A 21,216-nucleotide genomic window follows, 5' to 3' on the forward strand; every position below is an offset into this window, starting at 1 on the left:
CTCTCAGCCAAAAAGGTTCCCGACCCCTGCTCTAAACTCATTCTCTTTCTATGCCACATCAATGTGGAATGCACTCCCAACAGGTATAAAAGTAAGTGCATCTCTATATTCCTTCAAAACCGCTCTAAAACAACATCTCCAGGCAACTTCAACACTTTACTAATACCCTCCTCCATTCACATCCCATCTCCCCGGATTATAAATAACCACATTTAAATAATCAAATGTACTTCTAATGCATGTTCTTGTTCTTATGCTATCTGAACTCACTATGGTCTCTGCTGGCTGTACATATCCTACTAAGTAAGACCTATCCATCCATCCATTGTCTACCGCTTATTCCCTTTCGGGGTCGCGGGGGGGCGCTGGCGCCTATCTCAGCTACAATCGGGCGGAAGGAAGACCTACACTGGTTCAATGTCCGTTTCTCTGTTGATGACTGAAGTACTGATATCAACCAAAGCTCCTCATCCCACCCCCCGGATTGTAAATAATGTAAATAATTCAATGTATATACTATGATGATTAACTTGTGTGATGACTGTATTATGTTGATAGTATATATTTGTACCATGAATTGATTAACGTGGACCCCGACTTAAACAAGTTAAACTTATTGGGGTGTTACCATTTAGTGGTCAATTGTAGGGAATATGTACTGAACTGTGCAATCTACTAATAAAAGTATCAATCAATCAATCAATCAATGAATCTTGCAGACGTACTTGCCAACCCTACCGGTTTTCCCGGGAGACTTCTGTATTTCAGTGCCCCTCCCGAAAATCTCCCGGGGCAACCATTCTCCCGAATTTCTCCCGATTTTCTCCCCAACAATATTGGGGGCGTGCCTTTAGGCACTGCCTTTAGTGTCCTCTCTCACCTGAAAAGCAGACTATTATAAATGTCTCTGTTATCCATAGGTTTATTTATAACCCATAAAGTAGGCAGGCACGGAGCTATTTCTCAGCGTGAATTATATTTATATAGCGCTTTTCTTGAGTGACTCAAAGCGCTTTACATAGTAAAACCCAATATCTAAGATACATTTAAACCAGTGTGGGTGGCACTGGGAGCAGGAGGGTAAAGTGTCTAGCCCAAGGACACAACAGCAGTGACTAGGATGGCGGAAGCGGGAATCGAACCTGCAACCCTCAAGTTGCTGGCACGGCCACTCTACCAACCGAGCTATGCCGCCCCTCAGCGTGTGTTTATTCCAGCCGGCACGTTGATACACTGACACACAACATCCGGATTCCCATCATGCATTGCTTCGAAACTACGGCAAGTAGTAATGTCCAAAAACATAACAGAGACGGAGCATAAGAACGAAGAATAGACATGGCAAGGACGAGTAAGAAGAAGAAGTACGTTTGCAATTTCCAAAATGATTGGAACAAATATTTTCAGTTCATCCAGGACAGCTCGACGGGGAAGGTGTGTGCTGCCTGCAAATTTTGTAGATCGGACTTCTCCATTGAACACGGTGGCCGAACGGAAATACTCATTCATGAACAGATTGTGTGTGTGTATATATATATATATATATATATATATATATATATATATATATATATACATATATATTCCTCCAAATACGACGAGTTGAGTTTATACCAAAAAGTTCTATTTTGGTTTCATCTGACCACATGACATTTTCCCAATCCTCTGCTGTATCATCCATCCGTGGTATCAACTCAACTCGTCGTGTTTGGAGGAAAAGGAATACTGAGTTGCATCCCATAAACACCATACCTACTGTGAAGCATGGGGGTGGAAACATCATGGCTATTTTGAAGAAACGAGAATACATAAAAAATGTTGTTATTTTGTAAAGAACATAACTACACATGTGTTCATTCATAGTTTTGATGCCTTCAGTGACAATCTACAATGTAAATAGTCATGAAAAGAAATAAAACACATTGAATGAGAAGGTGTGTCCAAACTTTTGGCCTGTTCTGTATGTTGTGGAGAATGCATGTATTTTTAAGAGTTCTTTCTTTATTCCTAGTCATGTTTAAAGCAGCTAATATTTTCCCATGTCTACACTTTGTTCTCGTATCTTTTGTCCGCAACTAAACTCTGTGTTTTACCTTGAAGCGTTGGAATGTGGGAGTTGGAGTACTCCCTTCTTATCTTATCCGTATTAGAACAATGATGCTGTATTGCTTTCTGGGCAGGGTTTTTTTGATTGATTGATACTTTTATTAGTAGATTGCACAGTACAGTACATATTCCGTACAATTGACCACTAAATGGTAACACCCCAATAAGTTTTTCAACTTGTTTAAGTCGGGGTCCACGTTAATCAATTCGTGGGGGCTGTTTTCGTATTCAATAAGTTGTCTTTTCCCGTTTGATTTTCAGACCGCTTCTCGATGTCGCTATTAACAGACTGTAGGACTGGTCTCCTAAAGCTTTAGGAAAACTTGATAATATTCCCATCCTTCTTACACAGCATAAATGTCATCTGAAAGAATTTGGGATGGACCAGTGACTTGTATTCCCTGAGAGGAAGACTGGTCAGACGCAACAATGTACAGTAAATATATAATAAATGGACACAATAAAAGCTAGTATGAATTAAAAAAAATTAGAATAAACTGAAATAAAATTAATAAATATTAATTAACAGCCAAATCTAAAAAGGTGAGTCTAAGCCTGCTCTTAAAATAATGACCGTTCCCTGAGGCCCTGAAGTTCTCTGGTAAGCTGTTCCATAGACAGTGTCCATAAAAATGGAAAGATCCCATCCAGGGAGTGTGTGTCCTGACTTCGGGAATAATTAAAAGACAAGTGCACTTGTAGTGTATGTGTTTTCTCTCAGGGCCGATGACTAAACATCATGTTTTGTTTTAACACATTATCTGCCGTCCAGGATTTAATAACTAAAATACATGCGAAAATAATATAAATTGCACTAATGCACTATAAAAAAAAAACATGTGAATGTATCCATAAATGTTATTATTTTAATCAACCCCCAACAGAACTAAATTGATAGCAAATTTTTGGGGGACACTGAAACAAAATGTTATTTGCTGAACAGACCCGGGTATTACACACTATTATTTTTTCTTTAAAGAAATGTCTGAACAGATGGGCCGTCCTATATTCAGAGATTTTCTTCCTGCCACTCACATCAATCATCTATAAATGTTTACTCATATAGCCCTAAATCACGAGTCTCTCGGAGGGCTGCACAAGCCACAACGGCATCCTCGGCTCAGATTCCACATCAGGGCAAGGAAAAACTCAACCCAAAAACTCAACAATGAGAAACCTTGGAGGGTAACGTAGAACGTAGTTTGTGCATGGTCTTATTTACGTGGCTCACCTTTGGCAACGTCTTCTCCTCGTCATCTTTGTTGTAGCGGTGTAGCGTGCAAGGACGGGAGTCGAAGAAGGGTCAAAATATGGCGCTAACTGTTTGACTGACATTCAGACTTGACTTCAATCAATAACGGAGCAGCATCTCCTCATCCGCCGGAAATGTGTCCCGTGAAAAAACGTCTGACCGGAACGCTCCTTCGGTGAATAATTACAACACACTACACCGGTATGTTTTAGCACTTTCACGGCGAGTTTACTGACAGATATAAGTAAGAACTTTACGCTACTTTATATTAGAAATGGCAACAGCGGAGAATGAATGTCCCATAACAAAAAGATGAGAAAAAGAAGGAGCTTATCGACTACGGAGTTCCACGGACTACAAAGGCGGATGCGCGCAATTTTTTATGCAGATCCCAAATATAGATCAGCAGATACCTGAAAGTAAGAAAAGTTGCTTTTGCTTAATATTGTGAAACAAAACGCCAGATAATACCTTATACACACACCGTAATAATAGTCGTATGTTGAGGCACAGTACAATCCATCAAGCGTTGTGGCTTCATAATTTACCAAAGTCGTACTAAAACATTTTGATGGATTTTTTAGCGCTGTGTGTAATGTTCTATATTTTCAATGGAACATATAAAATGTTGATGTTGTTTACTTGAGTCATATTGCAATCTACACATATGTCTTGTGTACGACTGCCATTATATTGCTGTCTACACGTTTATCTTATGTTTGACTGCCATCTACTGGTCACACTTATCATTTCACCATGTACCAAATAAAATACCTTTGAGGACGGTAAGCAAAACCGGAATTATTCCGTACATTAGGCGCACCGTCAAGTTTTGAGGGGAAAAAAAATATTTTAAGTGTGCCTTGTAGTCCCGAAAGTACGGTATGTGTTCATACCAGGCCTGGGCAATTATTTTGACTCGGGGGGCTAAATTTAGAGAAGAATTTGTGTCTGGGGGATGGTGTATCTATTTTTAGGAACATTAATACAAAACCTCACAATAATGTCCGATTGAATGCTAAAAACATTATGACAGACCGAAAGAATGTAGGATTTACAATGTTAACTATGAACGACAAAACCCTGAATATTGACAACATATGAGCGTCACACTCTTTCTCGATCGACATATTTTAACAATCAAGCGAAACGCGACAAAAATGCAACAAACAGCGGAATTTGAACGCGAAGGGTAAAAAATAAACTCGCCTCCTATCTTATATATCACTAAGCTTTAGCTCGGTTGGTAGAGTGGCCAGCAACTTGAGGGTTGCAGGTTCGATTCCCGCTTCCACCATCCTAGTCACTGCCGTTGTGTCCTTGAGCAAGACACTTTACCCACCTGCTCCCAGTGCCACCCACGCTGGTTTAAATGTAACTTAGATATTGGGTTTCACTATGTAAAGCGCTTGGAGTCACTAGAGAAAAGCGCTATATAAATATAATTCACTTCACTTCATAACTTTGTTGTAAAAATCTCTTTCCACATCCGTCCCCGACACCCACATTTCAGGCTGGCCACTCTGGAAATACTCTGTGGAAGTGAAGTGAAGTGAGTTATATTTATATAGCGCTTTTCTCTAGTGACTCAAAGCGCTTTACATAGTGAAACCCAATATCTAAGTCTATATATATATATATATATATATATATATATATATATATATATAGACACAGTCCGGCCCTCGACAAAATTGTGTATGACTGCCATTATATGGCAGTCCACACATTTCTCTTATGTTTGACTGCCATCTACTGGTCACACTTATCATTTCACCATGTACCAAATAAATATATATATTCCTTCAAACACGACGAGTTGAGTTTATACCAAAAAGACCACATGACATTCTCCCAATCCTCTGCTGTATCATCCATGTATCCATTTTGGTATCAACTCAACTCGTCGTGTTTGGAGGAAGAAGAATACCGAGTTGCATCCCAAGAACACCATACCTACTGTGAAGCATGAGGGTGGAAACATCATGCTTTGGGGCTGTTTTTCTGCTAAGGGGACAGGACGATTGATCCGTGTTAAGGAAAGAATGAATGGGGCCATGTATCGTGAGATTTTGAGCCGAAAAAATCGAGGAATTTTAAAGAATTTATTTGTAAATTATGGTGGAAAATAAGTATTTGGTCAACCATTCAAAGCTCTCACTGATGGAAGGAGGTTTTGGCTCAAAATCTCACGATACATGGCCCCATTCATTCTTTCCTTAACACGGATCAATCGTCCTGTCCCCTCAGCAGAAAAACAGCCCCAAAACATGATGTTTCCACCCCCATGCTTCGCAGTAGGTGTGGTGTTCTTGGGATGCAACTCAGTATTCTTCTTCCTCCAAACACGACGAGTTGAGTTTATACCAAAATGGATACGTATAAAATATATAAACTCAACTCATCATGTTTGGAGGAAGAAGAATACTGAGTTGCATCCCAAGAACACCACACCTACTGTAAAGCATGGGGGTGGAAACATCATGCTTTGGGGCTGTTTTTCTGCTAAGGGGACAGGACGATTGATCCGTCTTCAGGAAAGAATGAATGGGGCCATGTATCGTGAGATTTTGAGCCAAAACCTCCTTCCATCAGTGAGAATGGTTGACCAAATACTTATTTTCCAACATAATTTACAAATAAATTCTTTAAAATTCCTACAATGTGAATTCCTGGATTTTTTTCTTCACATTCTGTCTCTCACAGTTGAAGTGTACCTATGATGAAAATTACAGACCTCTGTCATCATTTGAAGTGGGAGAACTTGCACAATCGCTGGCTGACTAAATACTTTTTTGCCCCACTATATATATATATATATATATATATATATATATATATATATATATATATATATATATATATATATATATATATATATAAAACATTAAAAGTGCAATACGTTTTCATAACATGGTCACTACTGCCTACTTTGTCTTGTTATATTCTTATTTTACTGTTATATTGTTATTCCCATTCTTTTTATTCTTTTTGTAATATTTCTCTATTTTATTTCCTTTTAAACCCCCATTATTTACTTTTTACTTTTTTCTTTAAATTGATCTCAACTCTGTACACCGCTGCTGGAATTTTAATTTTCCTGAAGGAACTCTCCTGAAGGAATCAATAAAGTACTATCTATCTATCTATCTATCTATCTATCTATCTATCTATCTATATATATATATATATATATATATATTCCTTGCAAATGGCATGAGAATTTACTTAATTTAAGAATATTTTATAAATATTGGGAAAAAACATCTCATATTTGTTTATTTCTATCAAGAAAAGTGCACTTGTTATTAGTGAGAATATACTGTACTTATTTTAAGGTATTTTTGGGTTCATTCAGGTTAGCTAATTTGACTTGTTTCGGAAAGTCTTGACAAGCCAAATTGTCTTGTTTTATTGGCAGATAAATTTGCTCAATTCAAGTAAAATGCCCCTAAATTTTGTATTATTTTTCTTGTTTTTGAACACGCTGACTTTTTGCAGTGTATATTAACTAGTACATCATGTAAAAGGGCAGATTCCAACCATTGAAATACTTTGCATAGTTCAAGACTTACGGTCATTTTGAAAACATCACTGCACATCATAACGGCAGCTACACTTTCCATCTTTAAGATCTAGAAAAAAAATATTTTGGGAATAACCGGTTGGGACAATCTGGAGTGAATGCCAGTGTAAAGTGTGTGTGCGTGTGTGTGGAGAAGACAGTGATGTGACCAGACAACAGACACATGGCTGGGTTAAACACACTGCAATTACACAACCACCTCCAGGTCATGTATGCCGCTGCATCCGTGTGGTTTCTCCAGCACTAACTATATCGTGGGGAGTTCGGTTTGCTTGTGTTTGTGTTTTATAGTGGCCTCATTACTATGTGACTGTTCATGATATCACTGACTGACTCATTTGTCTTTCTCCACATTGTCTTCTTCCATGCTCGTAGGAGTTTCCTGTCCTCTTTTCCTCTCCTCTCCTTTTCTTTCCCTGCAGCCTCATTCCTCCTCACACCTCTGCTTTATCCTATTCTGTCCCAAAAACCCTGAGTTATACCTTCTGTGTCCCTCTTTTTGCTACTCTTCTCATTTTGAGGGGAGGCTCGAGGGCTTGGTTTACATTAAAATGATGTTCACTGAGTCTTTCACATTACTTCTGCCTCTCTGGCAAAGTGACAATGTGAGCCAGTGTTTGGCATCACACACATTTTACTCACTGTTTCTGTTGCCATGCCAACTTTCAGATGATGCACTTTTCCGAGAAACGTTATTGGCAAAATGTCATACATGCTTATTTATATAATTTAACATGTACATATGCATGCACGTATGTATGTGAGTACATATGTATGTACTTGCGCACATATGCATGTATGACAATGTGCCCATAATTCTTCTCAGAATATATAATGTCATACATGCATATTTATATAATTTAACATGTATACATGTACGTATGCATGTACGTATGCAAATGTACGTGAGTATATGTACGTAAGTATGCACCTACGTACATATGTATGTATGTATGTACATATATACATATATATGTATAAATATATGTATGTATATATGTATAAATACATAATATGTATGTATATGTATAAATATATGTAAGTATATATGCATATGTATATATATATATATATATGGATGTATATGCATTTGTATATATGTATGCATATATATGTATGTAATATGTATGTATGTATATTTGTACAGATGTGTGTGTATATATATATATATGTATATGTGTATATATGTATATGTGTATATATGTGTATGTGCGTGTATGTATGTGTGTATATATGTGTATATATATGTTTATGTGCGTGTATGTATATGTGTATATATATATATATGTATATGTGTATGTGCGTGTATGTATATGTGTGTGTTTATATATATATGTATATATATATATATATATGTGTGTGTGAATATGTATATATGTATATATATGTGTGAATATGTATATATATGTGTGTATATATATATATGTATACATATATATATGTATATATGGGTGTGTGTGAATATGTATGTATATGTATATATATGTGAATATGTAATAATGTGTACATAGGTATATATATATATATATATATATATATATGATTTGTACATGTGTGTATTTATGTATGTATATATATATATATATATATATATATATATATATATATATATATATATATATATATATATATATACACAAATGACATGTGTGTTCTTGTCACAATGATTGTGAATGATAGGCAAAATTCCAAAAAAGTGCAGTTCCCCTTTAAGCTAAATGTAGTCTTTTGTTGCGTCCTAAAAAGTGTCTATACTCTAAGTTTGTACTTATTACACACCAGCTGTTTGATTGTAGCCTGTATCTTAGTTTTAGATTTCAATACCAAATGTGGAGGTGTTGAAATTGCCACGTAAATGCTTATCAGTAGCACGTCTATGGTAAATCCAATGTCAAACAGAATGGAGCTAGCCTGACTGTGAAATTTTTCTATCACGCATATTTGCTTTGTTGGCATGGAATACTGTAACGTTACCGAGAGGCAGTCCAACTGAGTCTGCTTGGAGTGCGGTTTGAGTGCTCGTTTCCCCACCAACCCACCATTATGAGTAACCACCATCTCAAAATATGGCACTGTTTGATTTTACATGAATCGATACCCAGCAGCACAGACGAAATTTGGTCGGTGCCTATAAAAGTCACAATTTCAGTACCAATCTCGAATTAAAACCAAATTAATATATATGCAGTTCAAGAAATTTGTTGTCATTCTTTGCTGTTACCCACCAGATCCAGGAATAAATAGTCACAATGTTACCACCACCTACTGGTATTGTGGTAGAAAATCAATAGGCATTGTCAGGATGTCCTCTTAAATTCAGGTCAGATGGACATGTTTCACCATAGAGTTGATGTTGTATTGAAGTGTTCTTAAAGGGGAACATTATCACAATTTCAAAAGGGTTAAAAACAATAAAAATCAGTTCCCAGTGGCTTGTTGTATTTTTGGAAGTTTTTTTCAAAATTTTACCGGTCCCGGGATATCCCTAAATAAAGCTTTAAAGTGCCTTATTTTCGCTATCTGCGAAGACACTGGCCATTTCCCTGTGACGTCACGCAGTGCTGCCAATGTAAACAAACAATGGGAATACCACAGCAAGATATAGCGACATTAGCTCGGATTCAAACTCTGATTTCAGCGGCTTAAGCGATTCAATAGATTACGCATTTATTGAAACAGATGGTTGGAGTATGAAAGTATTGAAGAAGAAACTGAAGCTATTGAGCGAATAGCTATTGACGCTTTTCATAGCCATAGCATGGCCGAATAGCTGCGTTAGCCTCGCCGGTAAAATGTGCGGACCAAACGATCAGGACTTTCGCATCTTTTGACACTGGAGCAACTTAAATCCGTCGATTGGTAAGTGTTTTTTTCGCATTAAATGTGGGTGGAAGGAAACGTAATATAGTTCCAAATGCATCTGCAGGTTATCCATACATCTCTGTGCCATGTCTGCTTTAGCACCGCCGGTAAATAGCATGTTAGCATCGATTAGCTGGCAGTCACGCCGCAACCAAATATGTCTGATTATTCAACAAAACTCACCTTTGTGATTTCGTTGACTTTATAGTTGCAAATGCATCTGCAGGTTATCCATACATCTCTGTGCCATGTCTGCTTTAGCACCGCCGGTAAATAGCATGTTAGCATCGATTAGCTGGCAGTCACGCCGCAACCAAATATGTCTGATTATTCAACAAAACTCACCTTTGTGATTTCGTTGACTTTATCGTTGCAAATGCATCTGCAGGTTATCCATACATCTCTGTGCCATGTCTGCTTTAGCACCGCCGGTAAATAGCATGTTAGCATCGATTAGCTGGCAGTCACGCCGCGACCAAATATGTCTGATTAGCACATAAGTCAACATCAACAAAACTCACCTCTGTGATTTCGTTGACTTTATCTTTGCAAATGCATCTGCAGGTTATCCATACATGTCTGTGTCATGTCTGTCATCGCCGGTAAATAGCATGTTATCATCGATTAGCGTAGCATGTTAGCATCAATTAGAGTAGCATGTTAGCACCGATTAGCTGGCAGTCACGCCGCAACCAAATATGTCTGATTATTCAACAAAACTCACCTTTGTGATTTCGTTGACTTTATAGTTGCAAATGCATCTGCAGGTTATCCATACATCTCTGTGCCATGTCTGCTTTAGCACCGCCGGTAAATAGCATGTTAGCGTCGATTAGCGTAGCATGTTAGCACCGATTAGCTGGCAGTCACGCCGCAACCAAATATGTCTGATTATTCAACAAAACTCACCTTTGTGATTTCGTTGACTTTATCGTTGCAAATGCATCTGCAGGTTATCCATACATCTCTGTGCCATGTCTGCTTTAGCACTGCCGGTAAATAGCATGTTAGCATCGATTAGCTGGCAGTCACGCCGCGACCAAATATGTCTGATTAGCACATAAGTCAACATCAACAAAACTAACCTCTGTGATTTCGTTGACTTTATCGTTGCAAATGCATCGGCAGGTTATCCATACATCTCTGTGTCATGTCTGTCATCACCGGTAAATAGCATGTTTTCATCGATTAGCGTAGCATGTTAGCATCAGTTAGAGTAGCATGTTAGCACCGATTAGCTGGCAGTCACGTGGCAACCAAATATGTCTGATTATTCAACAAAACTCACCTTTGTGATTTCGTTGACTTTATCGTTGCAAATGCATCTGCAGGTTATCCATACATCTCTGTGCCATGTCTGCTTTAGCACCGCCGGTAAATAGCATGTTAGCATCGATTAGCTGGCAGTCACGCCGCGACCAAATATGTCTGATTAGCACATAAGTCAACATCAACAAAACTCACCTCTGAGATTTCGTTGACTTTATCGTTGCAAATGCATCTGCAGGTTATCCATACATCTCTGTGTCATGTCGGTCATCGCCGGTAAATAGCATGTTATCATCGATTAGCGTAGCATGTTAGCACCGATTAGCTGGCAGTCACGCCGCAACCAAATATGTCTGATTATTCAACAAAACTCACCTTTGTGATTTCGTTGACTTTATCGTTGCAAATGCATCTGCAGGTTATCCATACATCTCTGTGCCATGTCTGCTTTAGCACTGCCGGTAAATAGCATGTTAGCATCGATTAGCTGGCAGTCACGCCGCGACCAAATATGTCTGATTAGCACATAAGTCAACATCAACAAAACTAACCTCTGTGATTTCGTTGACTTTATTGTTGCAAATGCATCGGCAGGTTATCCATACATCTCTGTGTCATGTCTGTCATCACCGGTAAATAGCATGTTATCATCGATTAGCGTAGCATGTTAGCATCAATTAGAGTAGCATGTTAGCACCGATTAGCTGGCAGTCATGCCGCAACCAAATATGTCTGATTATTCAACAAAACTCACCTTTGTGATTTCGTTGACTTTATCGTTGCAAATGCATCTGCAGGTTTTCCATACATCTCTGTGCCATGTCTGCTTTAGCACTGCCGGTAAATAGCATGTTAGCATCGATTAGCTGGCAGTCACGCCGCGACCAAATATGTCTGATTAGCACATAAGTCAACATCAACAAAACTAACCTCTGTGATTTCGTTGACTTTATCGTTGCAAATGCATCGGCAGGTTATCCATACATCTCTGTGTCATGTCTGTCATCGCCAGTAAATAGCATGTTATCATCGATTAGCGTAGCATGTTAGCACCGATTAGCTGGCAGTCACGCCGCAACCAAATATGTCTGATTATTCAACAAAACTCACCTTTGTGATTTCGTTGACTTTATCGTTGCAAATGCATCTGCAGGTTATCCATACATCTCTGTGCCATGTCCGCTTTAGCACTGCCGGTAAATAGCATGTTAGCATCGATTAGCTGGCAGTCACGCCGCAACCAAATATGTCTGATTATTCAACAAAACTCACCTTTGTGATTTCGTTGACTTTATCGTCGCAAATGCATCTGCAGGTTATCCATACATCTCTGTGCCATGTCTGCCTTAGCATCGCCGGTCAAATGTGGTGAAACTTTGGCACATTCAATGGGGGTCTGGCGGCAGACACTTTGGCATCTTCGGGCCAGTGGTGCAACTTGAATCCCTCCCTGTTAGTGTTGTTACACCCTCCGACAACACACCGACCAGGCATGATGTCTCCAAGGTTCCAAAAAAATAGTCGAAAAAACGGAAAATAACAGAGCTGAGACCCGGTGTTTGTAATGTGTTGAAAATGAAAATGGCGGCTGTGTTACCTCGGCGACGTCACGTTCTGACGTCATCGCCGCCAGAGCGATAAACAGAAAGGCGTTTAATTCGCCAAAATTCACCCATTTAGAGTTCGGAATTCGGTTAAAAAAATTTATGGTATTTTTTCTGCACCATCAAGGTATATATTGACGCTTACATAGGTCTGGTGATAATGTTCCCCTTTAAAGCTTTGGCCAGCAAGTCAGTATTATTTATTATTATTTATTATACTTTGATACTTCCATACATGACATACTGTGTAGAACTCTGGGGAACCACTTTTAAAACCATAACTAATGATATTGTTTTGCTGCAAAAAAAAAGCTGTACGGCTAATAAACAAAGCAGGATACCATGACCATACCCATCCATTATTTGTTAAATCAAAACTTATGAAATTTCAAGATATTGTTTATTATAAAATAACACAGATAATGTTCAAAGCAAAAATAAATACTCTTCCAGAAGGAATTCAAAAATACTTCCCTCTACAATCTAAGAGATGAATCTAAGTTTATTTTACCAAAAGCAAGACTAGTGGTTAAACGTCGATGTTTGTCTGTTCTCGGTGTTAATTTGTGGAATTCTGTTGGTAAAGAAATAAAAATGAGTGACTCAGTATTTAATTTCAAAAAGAACATGTCACAATGTATTTTAAAAAGTTATGTGAACTAGAAATGTATGTTTGTTTGGTTAAATGTTGTATTTAGAAGGTATGTGTGTTTATCTATTTACAAAAAAAGTGTATGTGTGTAGGTACATATTTTTGTATTGTTTGTTGGGGGGCAGCTTGGATGTGGATGCTGAATGACTATTTCTTTTTGTGCTGCAGAATTATTATTATTATTATTATTATTATTATTAGTGATTTCCAAAGCCCAAAAAAAGTCTGCGGGCTATAGAGCGTTTTCCGTTCGGGCTCCAGTACTCTGGAATGCCCTCCCGGTAACAGTTCGAGATGCCACCTCAGTAGAAGCATTTAAGTCTCACCTTAAAACTCATTTGTATACTCTAGCCTTTAAATAGACTCCCTTTTTAGACCAGTTGATCTGCCGTTTCTTTTCTTTTTCTTCTATGTCCCACTCTCCCTTGTGGAGGGGGTCCGGTCCGATCCGGTGGCCATGTACTGCTTGCCTGTGTATCGGCTGGGGACATCTCTGCGCTGCTGATCCGCATCCGCTTGGGATGGTTTCCTGCTGGCTCCGCTATGAACGGGACTCTCGCTGCTGTGTATGATCCGCTTTGGACTGGACTCTCGCGACTGTGTTGGATCCATTATGGATTGAACTTTCACAGTATCATGTTAGACCCGCTCGACATCCATTGCTTTCCTCCTCTCCAAGGTTCTCATAGTCATCATTGTCACCGACGTCCCACTGGGTGTGAGTTTTCCTTGCCCTTATGTGGGCCTACCGAGGATGTCGTAGTGGTTTGTGCAGCCCTTTGAGACACTAGTGATTTAGGGCTATATAAGTAAACATTGATTGATTGATTGATAGAAAAGGTAACTTAATTGAATGTAAAAAATGTATGTTGGGCATATAAGCTTTTTTGCTTCTGCCTGTTTCAGTCATGTTATTCATTTTTGAATCGTGATCTATGTTTGAATATGTTTTTGTTAGACTGAAAATAAACTGAAACTGAAACTGAAGTATATCAATTTGTCACTTATGTCTCTTATTATGTTCTTCCTCCAAAGATGCCCAGCGAATACGAAGCCAACCCGGAGCTCGTCTTCTACCGCATCAGCCACCTTAACCACAGGCAACAGTACCTGATCTGGGCCGCGGCCGTCACCACTGCCGGACGGGGGAATTTTAGTGATAAAGTCACCGTGGAGCCTGCTGCCAAGGGTAAGTGCCGCTGTGTGAACTTAAGTTTGAATAGTAGACAACCACAAAAACAAAGTAGGTTCACAAAAGTTATTCAGATTTTGACACTGATTATCAAATCTAAGTACACTTTGGGGTAGAAGTATTGATATTTCCATACACCACCACTTTTTAATTCCGTCCATCCAAACCAGTCAATTCTAACAATTTCATACAGTACAATAGAACCTGACTTTACAGGTTCTTGAACAGGATTCGTAAATAGAAAAGTGTGTATATTGAAGCAAAGTAAACAATGCAAATATGAATAGTGGGTTCTAGCCTGGACTAAAGTCTGTATTCTAGTAAAGGTTTGTACACTTTGAACACGATACAGGTGCTATACCATAGCCCATTGTACAGAGTTTCTCGCCACACCCTATAAATAGTAGTTTTTTATCCAATCCAATCCAATCCAATCCACTTTATTTATATAGCACATTTACACAATAACGTTTCCAAAGTGCTGCACAGCCATGTTGAAAACAAATGTAAAAAATAAATAAATAAATAAAATAAAATTAAAAAAAAAGTATATATATCTATATATTATGCACCACCAATGACTGAATGAAAACAAAAAATAAATGAATATAAAACCAATAAAAAAAATATAAAAACAAATATGATTTAAAAACTATTTTAAAGGGTAAAATCAATTAAAACAGTAAAATAGACATCCATCCATCCATCCATTTTCTACCGCTTATTCCCTTTTGGGGTCGCGGGGGGCGCTGGCGCCTATCTCAGCTACAATCGGGCGGAAGGCGGGGTACACCCTGGACAAGTCGCCACCTCATCGCAGGGCCCACACAGATAGACAGACAACATAAAATTCAAAAAAAGTATATATATCTATATATTATGCACCACCAATGACTGAATAAAAACAAAAAATAAATGAATATAAAACCAATAAAAAATATATAAAAACAAATACGATTAAAAACTATTTTAAAGGGTAAAATCAATTAAAACAGTAAAATAGACATCCATCCATCCATCCATTTTCTACCGCTTATTCCCTTTTGGGGTCGCGGGGGGCGCTGGCGCCTATCTCAGCTACAATCGGGCGGAAGGCGGGGTGCACCCTGGACAAGTCGCCACCTCATCGCAGGGCCCACACAGATAGACAGACAACATAAAATTCAAAAAAAGTATATATATCTATATATTATGCACCACCAATGACTGAATAAAAACAAAAAATAAATGAATATAAAACCAATAAAAAAAATATAAAAACAAATATGATTAAAAACTATTTTAAAGGGTAAAATCAATTAAAACAGTAAAATAGACATCCATCCATCCATCCATTTCCTACCGCTTATTCCCTTTTGGGGTTGCGGGGGGCGCTGGCGCCTATCTCAGCTACAATCGGGCGGAAGGTGGGGTACACCTTGGACAAGTCGCCACCTCATCGCAGGGCCCACACAGATAGACAGACAACATAAAATTCAAAAAAAGTATATATATCTATATATTATGCACCACCAATGACTGAATAAAAACAAAAAATAAATGAATATAAAACCAATAAAAAAAATATAAAAACAAATATGATTTAAAAACTATTTTAAAGGGTAAAATCAATTAAAACAGTAAAATAGACATCCATCCATCCATCCATTTTCTACCGCTTATTCCCTTTTGGGGTCGCGGGGGGCGCTGGCGTCTATCTCAGCTACAATCGGGCGGAAGGCGGGGTACACCCTGGACAAGTCGCCGCCTCATCGCAGGGCCAACACAGATAGACAGACAACATAAAATTCAAAAAAAGTATATATATCTATATATTATGCACCACCAATGACTGAATAAAAACAAAAAATAAATGAATATAAAACCAATAAAAAAAATATAAAAACAAATATGATTAAAAACTATTTTAAAGGGTAAAATCAATTAAAACAGTAAAATAGACATCCATCCATCCATCCATTTCCTACCACTTATTCCCTTTTGGGGTCGCGGGGGGCGCTGGCGCCTATCTCAGCTACAATCGGGCGGAAGGCGGGGTACACCCTGGACAAGTCGCCACCTCATCGCAGGGCCCACACAGATAGACAGACAACATAAAATTCAAAAAAAGTATATATATCTATATATTATGCACCACCAATGACTGAATAAAAACAAAAAATAAATGAATATAAAACCAATAAAAAAAATATAAAAACAAATATGATTAAAAACTATTTTAAAGGGTAAAATCAATTAAAACAGTAAAATAGACATCCATCCATCCATCCATTTTCTACCGCTTATTCCCTTTTGGGGTCGCGGGGGGCGCTGGCGCCTATCTCAGCTACAATCGGGCGGAAGGCGGGGTACACCCTGGACAAGTCGCCACCTCATCGCAGGGCCAACACAGATAGACAGACAACATTCAAACACTAGGGCCAATTTAGTGTTGCCAATCAACCTATCCCCAGGTGCATGTCTTTGGAAGTGGGAGGAAGCCGGAGTACCCGGAGGGAACCCACGCATTCACGGGGAGAACATGCAAACTCCACACAGAAAGATCCCGAGCCTGGATTTGAACCCAGGACTGCAGGACCTTCGTATTGTGAGGCAGACGCACTAACCCCTCTTCCACCGTGAAAACACAGAGGACAACAGAGGACCACACAACTCACGTAGTGTTAAAAGCCAAAGAATAAAAGTGGGTCTTAAGACGAGACTTAAAACACTCCACTGTGGAAGCAGTTTGAACTTGGAGCGGCAGAGTGTTCCAGAGCTTAGGGCCGACCACGGAGAAGGCCCTGTCTCCCCTGGTCTTAAGTCTGGTCTTGGGCACCACAAGCTGGAACTGGCTCTCGGACCTCAGAGCGCGCGCAGGGATGTAAATTTGGATGAGGTCCGAGATATATTGAGGTGCCAGTCCATGTAAAGATTTAAAAACAAAACAGCAATGTTTTAAAATCAATTCTAAAATGAACAGGGAGCCAGTGCAAACTCTGAAGAATTGGGGTTATATGCTGGCGTTTCCTGGCCCCTGTTAAAAGTCGTGCTGCCGCGTTCTGGACTAACTGCAACCGGGAGAGAGCTTTTTGGCTAATGCCAGCATAAAGTGCAGTGCAGTAGTCCAGGCCACTTGAAATAAAAGCATGCACGACTTGTTCAAAAAGGTTAAAAGATAAAAAAGGTTTAACCTTTACTAAAAGACGAAGGTGATAAAAACACGACATCCATTTTCTTCCGCTTATCCGAGGTCGGGTCGCGGGGGCAGCAGCCTAAGCAGGGAAGCCCAGACTTCCCTCTCCCCAGTCATTTCGTCCAGCTCTTCCCGGGCAATCCAGAGGCGTTCCCAGGTCAGCCTGGGAACATGTCCTGGGTCTTCCACGTGGCCTCCTACTGGTCGGACGTGTCGAAACGGGTGGCATCCTGACCAGATGCCCGAACCAACTCATCTGGCTCCTCTCAATGGCTTTTTTTTTTTTACTTTTTTTTTTTATATTATATTTATATAGCGCTTTTCTCCAGTGACTCAAAGCACTTTTACATAGTGAAACCCAATATCTAGGTTACATTTAAATCAGTGAGAGGTGGCATTGGGAGCAGGTGGGTAAAGTGTCTTGCCCAAGGACACAATGGCATTGACTAGGATGGCGGAAGCAGGGATCGAACCTGGAACCCTCAAGTTGTTGACACGGCCACTCTACCAACCGAGCTCTACCGCCCCGAATGGCCCATTCATTGTCAATGGGTAGAAAATTCCAGGAACACTGAATTTTGAGAAAAGGGAAAACATATTTTGCATTGAATATATTGGAAGAGTTTTAAGGGGTGGACGGTTGATAGGTCGGAATCCGGTTTACAAATGGCGCTAAAATTTTGAGAATTTGGGGTTTTGTAAAACTATGAATACATCCAGCTATTTGAATGGGAATGTTGGGAATATTGTGAATTTTTGAAAAAATGTATTCAAGTACAATTGTCCTAGAGCAGGGGTGCCCATTACGTCGATCGCGAGCTACCAGTCGACCGCGGGGGGTGTGTCAGTCGATCTCCAGCCAGGCTTTTAAAATAAATAGACCTAAAAATTAGTGATCATCAATCTTCACCAAGACGTCACTTAAATGACATTCACGGTACCGGAGGGTCTTGTGAGATGACGCTGGCTGCTGCAAGATCATTATTATGAAAATATGACCGAGAGGAAGGCGAGAAACACTTTTTATTTCAACAGACTCTCGCGCCGTACCTTCCGTCAAAACTCTAAAGGCCGACTGCACATTTCCTATCTTCACAATAAAAGCCCTGCTTCATGCTTAAAGAGTCTCGGAAAACTGGCGTGCACAAGCGATCCCTCAGAAAGCTGGCGTGCACATCACTTGTGCACGCCAGCTTTCTGAGACTCTTATTTTGTTAGCGCAGGCAGCATGAAAATTGCAATTTAGTAAACTAAAGCGGCCGTATTGGCATGTGTTGCAATGTTAATATTTCATCATTGATATATAAACTATCAGACTGCGTGGTCGGTAGTAGTGGCTTTCAGTAGGCCTTTTAATCAATCAATCAATCAATCAATGTTTACCTATATAGCCCTAAATCACTAGTGTCTCAAAGGGCTGCACAAACCACTACGACATCCTCGGTAGGCCCACATAAGGGCAAGGAAAACTCACACCCAGTGGGACGTCGGTGACAATGATGACTATGAGAACCTTGGAGAGGAGGAAAGCAATGGATGTCGAGCGGGTCTAACATGATACCGTGAAAGTTCAATCCATAATGGATCCAACACAGTCGCGAGAGTCCAGTCCAAAGCGGATCCAACACAGCAGCGAGAGTCCCGTTCACAGCGGAGCCAGCAGGAAACCATCCCAAGAGGAGGCTGATCAGCAGCGCAGAGATGTCCCCAGCCGATACACAGGCGAGCAGTACATGGCCACCGGATCGGACCGGAATCCCTCCACAAAGGAGAGTGGGACATAGAGGAAAAAGAAAAGAAACGGCAGATCAACTGGTCTAAAAAGTGGGTCTATTTAAAGGCTAGAGTATACAAATGAGTTTTAAGGTGAGACTTAAATGCTTCTACTGAGGTGGCATCTCGAACTGTTACCGGGAGGGCATTCCAGAGTACTGGAGCCCGAAATGAAAACGCTCTATAGCCCGCAGACTTTTTTTGGGGCTTTGGGAATCACTAATAAGCCGGAGTCTTTTGAACGCAGATTACTTGCCGGGACATATGGTAAATCATGTTTACGACACTGCTCTGCTCTTCTACACATTTAAAAACTTTTATTTGCCCCAGAGAGACAATTCAATCCGCGCGCAGCAGTTGTTAATAAAACATGCACACTCCAAAAAAACCCGACAACAAATAGCCCTGAACGGTTGTAATTAAATAGGAAACAAAGGGATTTATGGATGGCAGCCTAATGGTGCTACTTAAGTGACACCATCCTTTCTGCTTCCCTTCCTGCTCAAGCATTGTGCACGGACCAGGCAAAGCGTTGTATTGATTTTTTTTGGGGGGGTTCAAAGGGCAGGACGTGGGGGGGGCGGGGCCTGATGGAAGGGGTTACGTGAGGGGTCGGGAAAAATGGCCTGACAAGAGAAGACTTAACTAATACACTCGGCAATAACGGGCCAGTTAAGTCGATAGGTGCCGGATTAAAAGACGGACTACATAATGGAGTTAGAGCAGCAGTTTCATCGTGTTACTCTCTCGAAGGGGGCTTGTGTGAGTATGATGGCAGCCGTAAAAGGGAGTAATATATTTTATTCAACCGGAGCACTGTGACTAAAAGTCAGTGTTCAAAAACAAGAACAAATTAAAGCTGCAAGCAGCGATGGACAGGACCGACTTTTGCTGGTGTTTCCTGCTTTTACCCATTCAACATATCTTTACCTGCACATTACCTACCTTCCCTGCATCCCGGGGTCACACTGGCGCTTCCTTCGTTCACCCATACACCTTGGTGCTTCCTGCCATCACCCAGACAACATATCCTTACCTGCACATTACCTACCTTCCCTGCATCCTGGAGTCACACTGGTGCTTCCTTCTTTCACCCATACACGCTGGTGCTTCCTGCCATCACCCAGACAACATATCTTTACCTGCACATTACCTACCTTCCCTGCATCCTGGGGTCACACTGGCGCTTCCTTCTTTCACCCATACACGTTGGTGCTTCCTGCCATCACCCAGACAACATGTTTTTACCTGCACATTACCTACCTTCCCTGCATCCCGGGGTCACACTGGCGCTTCCTTCTTTCACCCATACACGTTGGTGCTTCCTGCCATCACCCATTCAACATATCTTTACCTGCACATTACCTACCTTCACTGGTTCCTGGGGTCACACTGGTGCTTCCTTCCTTCACCCATACACGTTGGTGCTTCCTGCCATCACCCATTCAACATATCTTTACCTGCACATTACCTACCTTCCCTGCATCCCGGGGTCACACTGGCGCTTCCTTCTTTCACCCATACACGCTGGTGCTTCCTGCCATCACCCAGACAACATATCTTTACCTGCACATTACCTACCTTCCCTGCATCCCGGGGTCACACTGGTGCTTCCTTCTTTCACCCATACACGTTGGTGCTTCCTGCCATCACCCAGACAACATATCTTTACCTGCACATTACCTACCTTCCCTGTAGCCTGGGGTCACACTGGCGCTTCCTTCTTTCATCCATACACGTTGGTG

The 21,216-nt window shown here is 40.2% G+C and overlaps 1 protein-coding gene across 2 annotated transcripts in view; it reads left to right on the forward strand.

The window, feature by feature from the left end:
- Positions 1-21,216, forward strand: part of dscaml1 (Down syndrome cell adhesion molecule like 1) — a 426,233-nt gene that overhangs the window by 358,821 nt on the left and 46,196 nt on the right. For both annotated transcript variants that reach the window (XM_061878592.1, XM_061878593.1), the window contains exon 22: positions 14,367-14,520. In XM_061878592.1, the coding sequence (XP_061734576.1) occupies positions 14,367-14,520 (154 nt within the window). The remainder of the gene's footprint in view (positions 1-14,366; positions 14,521-21,216) is intronic.

This window comes from Nerophis ophidion, linkage group LG18 (assembly GCF_033978795.1).
Source record: "Nerophis ophidion isolate RoL-2023_Sa linkage group LG18, RoL_Noph_v1.0, whole genome shotgun sequence".
Classification (NCBI taxonomy): Eukaryota; Metazoa; Chordata; class Actinopteri; order Syngnathiformes; family Syngnathidae; genus Nerophis; species Nerophis ophidion.